General features: G+C 30.1%; 4 protein-coding genes across 7 annotated transcripts; 2 read left to right on the top strand and 2 right to left on the bottom strand.

The window, feature by feature from the left end:
• Positions 1–83: 83 nt before the first annotated feature.
• LOC107004201 (probable inositol oxygenase) lies at positions 84–3,646 on the top strand. 2 transcript variants are annotated; one of them, XM_015202442.2, is made up of 11 exons: positions 84–171; positions 486–561; positions 661–742; positions 839–1,043; positions 1,130–1,189; positions 1,273–1,325; positions 2,587–2,709; positions 2,813–2,882; positions 3,019–3,097; positions 3,352–3,433; positions 3,577–3,646. In XM_015202442.2, exons 1-11 carry the CDS (start codon positions 141–143, stop codon positions 3,601–3,603), a joined length of 888 nt encoding a protein of 295 aa, XP_015057928.1. In that variant the 5' UTR covers positions 84–140; the 3' UTR covers positions 3,604–3,646. The 2 variants fall into 2 exon arrangements, with proteins under 2 accessions (XP_015057928.1, XP_027768486.1); XM_027912685.1 differs by having other exon boundaries at positions 87–171; positions 483–561.
• Positions 3,245–4,496, bottom strand: LOC114074695. 3 transcript variants are annotated; one of them, XM_027912688.1, is made up of 4 exons: positions 4,177–4,496; positions 3,926–4,005; positions 3,508–3,624; positions 3,245–3,361 (listed from the first exon to the last, which is right to left on the bottom strand). In XM_027912688.1, the coding sequence occupies exons 1-3, from the start codon at positions 4,463–4,465 to the stop codon at positions 3,535–3,537; spliced, it is 459 nt and encodes a 152-aa protein (XP_027768489.1). In that variant the 5' UTR covers positions 4,466–4,496; the 3' UTR covers positions 3,245–3,361; positions 3,508–3,534. The 3 variants fall into 3 exon arrangements, with proteins under 3 accessions (XP_027768489.1, XP_027768490.1, XP_027768488.1); XM_027912689.1 differs by having other exon boundaries at positions 3,931–4,005; XM_027912687.1 differs by lacking the exon at positions 3,926–4,005 and having other exon boundaries at positions 3,508–3,637.
• LOC107004281 lies at positions 3,977–6,239 on the bottom strand. The gene has a single exon (XM_015202511.2). The coding sequence runs from the start codon at positions 6,151–6,153 to the stop codon at positions 4,705–4,707; it is 1,449 nt and encodes a 482-aa protein (XP_015057997.1). The 5' UTR covers positions 6,154–6,239; the 3' UTR covers positions 3,977–4,704.
• A 529-nt stretch (positions 6,240–6,768) lies between these two features.
• On the top strand, positions 6,769–9,979 carry LOC107003553. The gene is made up of 4 exons (XM_015201890.2): positions 6,769–7,759; positions 8,110–8,660; positions 8,767–9,377; positions 9,479–9,979. Exons 1-4 carry the CDS (start codon positions 7,176–7,178, stop codon positions 9,917–9,919), a joined length of 2,187 nt encoding a protein of 728 aa, XP_015057376.2. The 5' UTR covers positions 6,769–7,175; the 3' UTR covers positions 9,920–9,979.
• The last annotated feature ends 2,389 nt before the right edge of the window (positions 9,980–12,368 follow it).

The raw sequence follows: 12,368 nt of genomic DNA, 5'->3' as shown, positions 1-12,368 counted from the left end.
AATAATTTTACTACCTAAAAAAGATTTCTTGTTTCACTATAAAAACCCTTCCATTCTCAAAAAAATTTGAACAACCAAATTCTCATATTTTATTTCTCTTGGTTTTATTTGTGCTTTTTTTGCTCAAATCAAAGTCAAAAATGACATTCCTCGTTGCACAAACTGATCATGGTATAATTTTTTTGTCTTTTCTTCTTAAATTATATATTTAGTCGTTAATTGTTATTTATGTAATTTGATGTTTGAATTTGAATTTTTTGATTAAAAGTCTGTTGTTTATTTGAAAAAAGTGTTATCAATGTTGTTTGATTTCTTAAATTATATATTTAGTCGTTATCTTTCTGCTTTGATGTTCTAACTTGATATTTTTGATTAAGAATTTGTTACTACTTATATTTGAAAAAGTGTTAATTAAATTATATATTTAGTCGTTAATTGTTATTTATGTAATTTGATATTTATGTTCTTGATTTTGTTAATAGCAGAATTGGAGAACAAAAAGGCAAATTCTGATGGTATATTTGTTGTCCCTGGCAATAATGCATTTGGCAACTCATTCAGGTAATTAATTATATTACAACATTATTTTCTCAATCAAGAAATTATATAAAATTTAATATATAAAAACTTATTCTTAACTTTACTCAATTATCAATGCAGAGACTATAATGCAGAGGCTGAACGTCAAAAGATTGTCCGTGAACTCTATCGCCAGAGTCACATTAACCAAACATATGATTTTGTAAGATTCCAAACAAATAAACCAAAATAAATAAAAAATCTTGGAATTAGAACTTTTTTTTATTGATAGAAAGTCTACATGTCTGATTTTAAACAGGTGAAAAAGATGAGGGAAGAATATGGTAAAATGAATAAAGTGGAGATGAGTATATGGGAATGTTGTGAACTTTTGAATGAAGTTGTAGATGATAGTGATCCTGATTTGGATGAACCACAAATTGAGCATTTGTTGCAAACTGCTGAAGCTATTAGAAAGGATTATCCTAATGAAGATTGGTTACACTTAACTGGCCTAATTCATGGTTTGTTAGAAGAAAAAAACAATTAATTTTATTAAAAATTTATTAGGGGTTTAAAAGTGTTAATATTTTGTCCAAAAATGTTGTAGATCTAGGCAAAGTTCTTTTGCTTCCTAGCTTTGGAGGGCTTCCTCAATGGGCTGTTGTTGGTAAGAATTTCGTTTCGGAAACTTCTTTCATTGGCATGTTTAAGACAGACAAAATTAAAGGACATTTTTGGTACGTTTTACAGGTGACACGTTCCCCCTTGGTTGTGCTTTTGATGAATCGATTGTGCTTCATGAGGTGCTTTTCTTCTTNGTTCTATGAATTTCATTATTCTATAACTTTAATATTATTAGGTTCTAAATTTTACAATTTATACATTTTAAATAGATTTTCAATAAGGTGTTTAATACATACGATAAAATTGTACATTCACTCCCGTTTTATGAATAGAATTTAGCAATTTCCATCATTTTTTATGATTTGTGATATAATATACACACATAGGTATCGTTGAGTTATTTTTCTGTTAAGAAAAATTAGAAAAATGACTTTTTTTTTGCGATAAATTCATAGTTAGATGAATATTTGTGAAATATAATATCTGATATTTATGTTCTTGATTTTGTTAATAGCAGAATTGGAGAACAAAAAGGCAAATTCTGATGGTATATTTGTTGTCCCTGGCAATAATGCATTTGGCAACTCATTCAGGTAATTAATTATATTATAACATTATTTTCTCAATCAAGAAATTATATAAAATTTAATATATAAAAACTTATTCTAACTTTACTCAATTATCAATGCAGGGACTATAATGCAGAGGTTGAACGTCAAAAGATTGTCCGTGAACTCTATCGCCAGAGTCACATTAACCAAACATATGATTTTGTAAGATTCCAAACAAATAAACCAAAAAAAATAAAAATCTTGGAATTAGAACTTTTTTTTATTGATAGAAAGTCTACATGTCTAATTTTAATGTGTGTTTGTTTTAAACAGGTGAAAAAGATGAGGGAAGAATATGGTAAAATGAATAAAGTGGAGATGAGTATATGGGAATGTTGTGAACTTTTGAATGAAGTTGTAGATGATAGTGATCCTGATTTGGATGAACCACAAATTGAGCATTTGTTGCAAACTGCTGAAGCTATTAGAAAGGATTATCCTAATGAAGATTGGTTACACTTAACTGGCCTAATTCATGGTTTGTTAGAAGAAAAAAACAATTAATTTTATTAAAAATTTATTAGGGGTTTAAAAGTGTTAATATTTTGTCCAAAAATGTTGTAGATCTAGGCAAAGTTCTTTTGCTTCCTAGCTTTGGAGGGCTTCCTCAATGGGCTGTTGTTGGTAAGAGTTTCGTTTCGGGAACTTCTTTCATTGGCATGTTTAAGACAGACAAAATTAAAGGACATTTTGGTACGTTTTACAGGTGACACATTCCCCCTTGGTTGTGCTTTTGATGAATCGATTGTGCTTCATGAGGTGCTTTTCTTCTTCTTGAGTTTTAGAGTCGAGGGTCCTTCAGAAACAACCTCTAATTGTCTTTCTGCAGCAATTTAAGGGAAATCCTGATAACAACAATCCAACTTACAACACAAAATATGGAGTTTATTCTGAAGGATGTGGGCTTAATAATGTGGTGATGTCTTGGGGCCATGATGACTATATGTACTTGGTATGCATTTTTTTTTAATTATTCAGAATAAAAACCTTTCAAATTTAGTGAAAATAAATGAAGATTATAGCTGATTTAACATAATGTTTGTGTAATTATGCAGGTGGCTAAGGCAAATAAAACTACTCTTCCATCTGCTGCATTGTTCATCATCCGATATCATTCCTTCTATCGTAAGCAATACATAATTAACTCGTTTTTTTGTTTGTTTTCAACAACGTACCTAGTGTAATGATGTATGCAAACCTTACCCCTACGACTTGACGGATATAAAAACTTCATTGCTAATCTGGAACTATTGTTATGTAGCTCTGCATAAGTCAGGGGCATATACTCACTTGATGAATGAGGAGGATCATGAAAACCTGAAATGGCTTCAAATCTTCAGGTAAGTTTTTTTTTTCCCAGTTACATAATTTGTACTTCAGTTTGCTTCTGACTTGAAGGGTTGCCTTGCAGCAACGGTAAAGTTTTCTCCGTGTGATCTATAGGTCACAGGGGTAGACGGCCTACATCTCACTCTTTAGCGCTGTGGCTCGTTGCTTAGTACACCGAGCTGCCCTTTTACTTGCTTCTCTTGATGACCATTTCAGAATTAACTGTTGAGAACGTGGTTTGACTGAACTTTGTGTATATTGACAGCAAATATGATCTGTATAGCAAGAGCAATGTTAGGATTGATGTGGAGAAAGTGAAACCTTACTACATGTCTCTCATTGAGAAGGTAAATTTTCATTTGCCTTACTAGTTGAGTAAAGAGAAAATAGTTATATATTAATCAGCTATATGAATCCTCACCGATCATGTCGGTTCCGTACAATCATTTCATTCTGCTTTACTGAACTGCAAAATACATTTTGATTGCAGTATTTCCCAGCCAAGTTGAAGTGGTGAAATCTCCCAGACAGGGAAGCTCTGAAACAAGATGCTTGTGTATACAAACAAAAAAAAGATTCAGGAACTAGTTATGGGATTTTATTTCTGCATTTTTTTTCCTTGTTCTTGGGGGTGGGGTGGGGTAGGGTAGGGTAGGTTATGGTGTTCCTAATGTTTCATAAATAAAAGTGTGTTTGTTCAAAATGCATTTGACTTTTGTTCAATTATTGTGATATAACAAACTATAATTGCTGTGAGAATGCGTTGAAATGCAAGCAAAAACAACGTAGCCAGTGTAATTCCAAAAGTAGGGTCTAGAGAGGGCAGAGTGTACACAGACCTTACCCCCTACCTCGGGAAAATAGACCCTCGACAAGAATGCAAGGATATCTAAGTTAAAATCATCACAGCTACAAGGAACTTTGAAACAAAAGAAAGTTATATAAAAGCTAGACTTTCGTAACTGGCTTGAAGATAACAAGTAAATTTGTATCATTAACTCAACTAGCTTTGACATTGGCAGCTCATTATCTGTTCAAACTCATTGCTAGCAGCTCAATATCTGTATAGTGTTGAGGTTTCATTGCTTACCTCTTTCCATAGTTGATACTTGTGGTCCATCAGTGTTGGATGTGACTAAGTTTGCACATAATGCTGTTACCTCTTCTCGTTGTTGATACTCACGGTCCATTGGTGACATATCTTTCCTATAATACTGCTCGAAAGTCCAAACTAACAATCTACAGCATAACAATTCATACACTCTAAGCTTTAAAATAGACTTTTGTTGTTGATATTCATCACATGAACATAACTGGATTACCAACACAGTTCTGGTTTTAGCAGAGGAATTTTTATACTTATCTAACTGCAACTCCATTTAAGAACACTTAAGAGTGTTTAAGGCTATCCAATTAGTTGATTCTCAGGATAATTTCATCAGCTTCCAGAACTTTGTCGTCTCCAGATATTAAGTAAAACCGTTCTTCAATTCACATAGGAAAACTGAGATAAAGTCTACCAGAGTTAATAATCCATGAAAAAACAGTGACTAAAAACTGTTACCACTGCAGTAAAATGTACAATCTACTCTTCTCGATCCTAAAGAGAACACAACAATCACTGTGTATGATAAATAATGCGTTCAATATGATCACTAACTATGCCAGCAACAACCTCAGGAGAAAACCTGCTCATCATATCATCCCTTGCCTGCTTACCTCTGGCCTTAGCTTCCTCCTGATTTCTCATTACATGCCTTATTAGCGTTTGCAGCTTATTAACCGAAGGTTCAGCCCATAAATGTCCCTTAAATGGACCTTCTGTGACTTCACTCATCCTATCGACAGGCAATGGGTAGCTATTATCTTCTGTCATGAATTCAGTTGGTCCTGACCAATTCGTAGCAATCACTGGCAAAGTCATTGCCATTGCCTCGACAATAGGCCTACCCCAACCTTCACCTCTAGATGGCAAAACAAATGCATTAGCAGCCCTGTATAGCCTAGGCATATCAACTTGAGCTATGTGTTCGTCGATTACATATACTCTAGCCCAACCATCTTTCGGTTCTTCCAAATCCGAATTCTCCACATATTCAACAATCTTGTTACCAAAATCCTTATCAGAATGATACGGATTCGTTAACAGATACAAAACAACATCATCACCTCCCGAAAACTCCTTCAAGTAAGACCTCAGCAAAACATCCCATCCTTTCCTATATTCCCACTTGAAAATACTCAAGAATACAAACTTTTCTCCATTTGAAAATGACCCCATCACTAAATTCCCTAATGACCCTAAATCCAATCCCTCATACTTAACTGGATCAAAAAAATCAAGATCAACAGGCTGAACAATCTTGACAACTTTCAATGGATCAACCCCACTTTCAGTAAAAGTTTTCACATGAAAATCAGTAGGAACCCAAACAAAATCCAAAAGATTACACCTTTTAACATGCTCATCATTAACTCTATCAGTCTCAAACATAGTCCTTCCAACTACAGCTTTAAAATAACCATAACCAATAGGTGGACATGGAAGTGTATCAAAAAGTGGAGGATACCAAGCACCAGGTTCACTATGACAAACAACAACAGTCTCATTCAACTTACATTCTCTATGGTAAAGCTCAACAGCCAAATTCCTCATATCTAAAGGTAAACCCTCCCAAAATTCAACATTTTCAAGATCCCCATGTTGCTCAATTTTCAAATTAAAGACTGGATTTTTATTCATTGAGTAATTATGTAAAGCTAAAATATATGACCAAGCTTCTGAACTGTACCCACCTCCTGAAAGAACTGGAGCCATCCATAGAACACAATAAGGGGCTGTGGGGTTTCTTGAAATTTGCTTCTGAACTGTTGGATTCAGTAAATTTGATCTGAGAAAAAAGAGTTTTTTGAACTGATTTGTTTTGCTAATACTGAATGAAATTGCTACTATGAGTACCAAGATTGATAAAAGATAAAAGGGTTTGAATTTTCCGATGAATGGAAGAGTCCGGCCGGGTGACGGCGGCGGTGGGTGGCCGGAATCTAGTCTTTCGGCGGAATGCATAATCAGAATGGTAGATAAAACAGTGTATGAGCCAAAAAAAAAAGAACTTAATGTTTTTAGAGGAAAATTTTTATGTTTTCCAATTTTTTAAAATTATTTTTTGATTATATTGATCTCGATAGTTATATTATTCACGAAATTAAAAGAATCTAAAGAAATTTGATTCATATATTCTGCAAAATATTTTCTGTATCAATGATATGTCTTTTTTCTAATTCATTTAGACCCACGACGTTGATTTTTAATTAGAAAAATAAATATTTGAACTTGAAAAGTTTACGTTTAATAGGTCAATCTAAAATAAGCGATATTATTTGGTTTTATTTTGGACCATATGAATTCCTTCTCTTTATTTATCATATATATGTTCTCGAGTTGTGCCGTTCGTTGATAGATATAATTGTAAATACTAATTTATTGACAATTATATGTAGCAATATACAATGATGTATACAACAATATATAAGAATGAAATTTGGGCCAAAATCCAAAAGATTAGCGGCTAAGGCCCAAGTTCTGACCTAGACAAACTACAATTAGACTTGGGCCCAAGTCCTCCTTTCTTTCTTTTTTTTTTTAAAAAAATTAAGTAAAAATTATATAAATCACATAGTGTAAAACATAAATTACCTCCTATCCCTACTCTTTTTAAATTTACAAAAAATCCCTTATTTTTAATAAGTTTCTGATACATAATAAAACACTTAGATACATTATACTGTATTCCATTTTATCCGTTTGTTGAGTAATTTTGGGGATCCGTTTGTTGAGTAATTAGGGGGATTAAAAACAGAAATTTCAATTAATGCCTACTTTTTATGTGCCACGGTTATTATTCCCTTAAATAAAGGCATTAACTTGTTTTTTAAAAGCAGTTATATTCCCTTAAAATTTGTCATTAGTCATCTTCTCTTCTTTTATGCAGTAACGAAATTTTTAATTTTGATTAGTGATCTTCCATTTTTTTTGGCAGAAACCATATTCAAATTTTCGTTGAAGGTAATTTTGTATCCGGTTTCGTAATGAATATTACGATATTGCTAAGGCATTCAGGAATATGGGAGAGTGAGGTTAAATACAATCAGTACAAAAGTGATGGGATAGTGGTTGGAGAAAATATTTCATATATGAATCTAATCTCAGCAATTGCTACTGAATTAAATATTGATGAATTGAAAAAAAATATTATTATCCGATATATTGTAGAGGGCAATTCTTCTCCGATGATAATTAGGAATGATATGGGTGTGAAGCTGTTTATAGAAATAAAGAAGCAAGAGGTTGGATTCAGTATGTATCCGCTTTGCATCGATACAAATGATAAAAGTACAGAGGAGTTACAAATTTTTGATTCAAGCAGTGGTGCAATTATGTGTATTGAAGGTGGACAAAGAGACGCTAATGCTCTAAACGTTGTTGAATCAAACATTGGTGATTCTTGTTACATACCCGAGATGGAGAAAGAAAATTATATATCGGATACAAATATATCAAATGTGGAGACGAAACAATTGTACAAGGATAAAGCAACTCTTGTGGCTGTAATGATGAAATACAAAATTAAAACTAGCTTCAATTTTAGAGTCAAACGGTCAGATACAAAAAGGTATATAAGTATTTCATATTTGATTTTTCTTTACACACTTTAGATAATGATATTTTTGGATAAATTAGGATTATTTACATGGTTAGTATATCACTTGGTGTTGGATGATTAAAAATTTATTTTGTATAAGTCAAAGATGGAATTATAATTGTGACAATTTAATTTATTTTGTATTCGTTTCACTGGAAGATAACGAAACTTGAATACATGGGATCAGAAAATGTGTACACATCAATGTTATGGACGTGTCTGTGAACGTGTGTAAATATCAAAAATTTTGTATCAAATCTTAAAGTTTCAAGTATACATTTTTTCTACTAACTAACAAATTTATATTGGTATAATTGCAGCTATGTTTTAGAGTGTTATTCGGAGAATTGTTGTTGGAAATTAAAGGCGTCTGTTAGGAAAAACACTGATATATTCAAAGTAAGATACTTCAACAGTGAGCATACATGTCCATTAAGGGATAGGGTATTAAGTAAAGTACAAGCTACTGTTGGATTTATTGGTGCTTTTACAGCTCCAAAATTGGTAAATCATAAGCGAAAACATACTCCAAATGATATAATTGATGATGTTAGGGAAATGTATGGTGTTGAGATTTCTTACCAGCAAGCATGGCGTGCTAAAGAACGTGCACTAGAGTTGATAAGGGGCAATCCTGCAGATGCATATAAAAATATGCCAAGATACATACATATGTTGGGAACGGTGTATCCAAATTCTTATATACGGATGCACAAATCAGAAAAAAATGAATTTATGTATCTATTCATTGCTTTAAGGCCTTTGATGAGAGGGTTTGAGTTCTGTAGGCCTGTTGTTGTTGTTGATGGTTCACATCTTAGTGGAGCTTACAAAGGGACGTTTGTATCCGCAAGTACTCTTGATGGGGCAGGTATGTCATGTTGCTGCATAATTATAATTTTTTTAAAATGATAATAATAACATTGTTTCAACATTATGTATCAAGTACATTAATATTGTGTGTTGACTATGTTAAGGTTGCATATTACCATTAGCTTACGGGATCGTCGATACGGAAAATGATTGTTCATGGACATGGTTCTTCACACAGTTCAAAAATGCATTTGGTGAGAGAGAAAAAATGTGTGTTGTTTCTGATAGAAACGAAAGCATAATTAAGAGTGTTAGTATAGTTTATCCAAATGTTCCACATTTTGCATGCATATGGCACTTGTGGAAAAATGTTTGTACATACTACAAGAGAAGTAAAAACACTCTAAGTGATCTGTTTTATTCGATGGCTAAGGCTTATCGGAAAAAGGATTTTGAAAAATTGATGGCTAAAGTGGAAAAAGTAGATGGCAGAGTTAAAAAGTATCTTGAAGAGGCTGGCTATGAAAGGTGGTCTAGATCTCATGCAACCGTGAATAGGGGTAGAATGATGACATCTAACATTGCGGAATGTATCAATGGTTGTCTTGTTGATGCACGGCAATTACCTGTTTTGGACTTTTTGGAAGAAGCCAGAATTCTATTTGGTTCTTGGAACTGCAAAAATAGAGAAATAGCATCTTATACAAAGAAAACATTAGGGAGGAAATTTGAAGAGATATTGATTATAAATGCGTCCAAATGTTCGAAAATGAAGGTATTTATTCATATATCAAATATTATGTATCTTGCTTAAATATTTTAAGATTTTTTTTTTATCAAAAAATCCAACAGTAACTTTTTTAAAAACTATTACAGGTTGTTGCATCTTCAGAATTCATTTTTTCAGTTTATGAAGGTGGTATAAGATACATCGTTTGCCTTGAGAGAAAGAAATGTTCTTGTGGTAGATTTCAGCATGATGAAATACCTTGTGCGCATGCAATGGCTGTTCTGAAGAAGAAGAATATCAAAGATGTACACCCATACTGTTCTGATTACTATAAACCTGATGCATTAGCAAACACCTATGCAGTTCCAATGGAACCAATGCCGGACAAAAGTGATTGGATAGTTCCGGAAAGTGTTTTGGAAGAAGTTGTATTGCCACCAAGATACAAAAAAATGCCTGGTAGACCAAGAAAAAAAAGAAAGAAAAATGCAGATGAAAAGCTAAGCGGAAACACAAATTGTTGTGGACGATGTGGACAAGAAGGTCACAATAGAAGAACATGTACTTTCTTTCCAAAAGATTCATAATGATTATGATTTGAGTTCCTTAAATAAATGTAATAGTGTAGCATTTGGTTCCACTGTTACACAGAGATTCTGATTCAATAAATTTCTTTGATCATTTCGCAGTGTGTTCTCTAATTCTTTATTTTTTGTTAAACTCTATTTAAATTTGACATTATATTTATGTATCAGATACTTTATTTTATAATCCTTACTCAAACTTACTTTAATCAATATTAATTGCGGAAATTTCACCCAAATTATTTTCAGTTCTAATTTAATTTGATTTAGTAATATAGTATCATGTGTGTAAATACTTAAAAAAATTTCATATTTTGAAGGCAAATAATTGTTCGTAATATATGTAAATCATAGTACTGAATATATCTTATGTGTACAAAAGACATTAATTTTTTTTTAAAAAATAATTAATGTCTTTTGTACACATAAGATATATTCAGTACTATGATTTATATATATTACGAACAATTATTTGCCTTCAAAATATGAAATTTTTTTAAGTATTTACACACATGATACTATATTACTAAATTAAATTAAATTAGAACTGAAAATAATTTGGGTGAAATTTCCGCAATTAATATTGATTAAAGTAAGTTTGAGTAAGGATTATAAAATAAAGTATCTGATACATAAATATAATGTCAAATTTAAATAGAGTTTAACAAAAAGTAAAGAATTGTATGATATTAAAAAAGAAAATTATATACGTAATTAAATTATGTATATGATACATGAAATATCAAAATATATAATATCACAAACAGTGATACTAGTTATTAAACTTGATACACACTATTTTTTTTTAAAAAATAATTAATGTCTTTTGTACACATAAGATATATTCAGTACTATGATTTATATATATTACGAACAATTATTTGCCTTCAAAATATGAAATTTTTTTAAGTATTTACACACATGATACTATATTACTAAATTAAATTAAATTAGAACTGAAAATAATTTGGGTGAAATTTCCGCAATTAATATTGATTAAAGTAAGTTTGAGTAAGGATTATAAAATAAAGTATCTGATACATAAATATAATGTCAAATTTAAATAGAGTTTAACAAAAAGTAAAGAATTGTATGATATTAAAAAAGAAAATTATATACGTAATTAAATTATGTATATGATACATGAAATATCAAAATATATAATATCACAAACAGTGATACTAGTTATTAAACTTGATACACACTATTTTTTTTTAAAAAATAATTAATGTCTTTTGTACACATAAGATATATTCAGTACTATGATTTATATATATTACGAACAATTATTTGCCTTCAAAATATGAAATTTTTTTAAGTATTTACACACATGATACTATATTACTAAATTAAATTAAATTAGAACTGAAAATAATTTGGGTGAAATTTCCGCAATTAATATTGATTAAAGTAAGTTTGAGTAAGGATTATAAAATAAAGTATCTGATACATAAATATAATGTCAAATTTAAATAGAGTTTAACAAAAAGTAAAGAATTGTATGATATTAAAAAAGAAAATTATATACGTAATTAAATTATGTATATGATACATGAAATATCAAAATATATAATATCACAAACAGTGATACTAGTTATTAAACTTGATACACACTATTTTTTTTTAAAAAAAAATAGTGTGTATCAAGTTTAATAACTAGTATCACTGTTTGTGATATTATATATTTTGATATTTCATGTATCATATACATAATTTAATTACGTATATAATTTTCTTTTTTAATATCATACAATTCTTTACTTTTTGTTAAACTCTATTTAAATTTGACATTATATTTATGTATCAGATACTTTATTTTATAATCCTTACTCAAACTTACTTTAATCAATATTAATTGCGGAAATTTCACCCAAATTATTTTCAGTTCTAATTTAATTTAATTTAGTAATATAGTATCATGTGTGTAAATACTTAAAAAAATTTCATATTTTGAAGGCAAATAATTGTTCGTAATATATGTAAATCATAGTACTGAATATATCTTATGTGTACAAAAGACATTAATTATTTTTTAAAAAAAAAATAGTGTGTATCAAGTTTAATAACTAGTATCACTGTTTGTGATATTATATATTTTGATATTTCATGTATCATATACATAATTTAATTACGTATATAATTTTCTTTTTTTGTATCATACAATTCTTTACTTTTTGTTAAACTCTATTTAAATTTGACATTATATTTATGTATCAACTACTTTATTTTATAATCCTTATTCAAACTTACTTTAATCAATATTAATTGCGGAAATTTCAACCAAATTATTTTTAATTCTAATTTAATATAATTTAGTAATATAGTATCATGTGTGTAGATACTTAAAAAAATTTGCATATTTTGAAGGGAAATTAATTGTTCGTAATATATATAAATCATAGTACTGAATATATCTTATTTGTATAAAAGATATTATTTTTTTTAAAAAAAA

The sequence above is a fragment of the Solanum pennellii genome, chromosome 11 (assembly GCF_001406875.1).
Source record: "Solanum pennellii chromosome 11, SPENNV200".
NCBI lineage: Eukaryota > Viridiplantae > Streptophyta > Magnoliopsida > Solanales > Solanaceae > Solanum > Solanum pennellii.
This window is presented reverse-complemented; position numbering and strand designations above follow the sequence as displayed.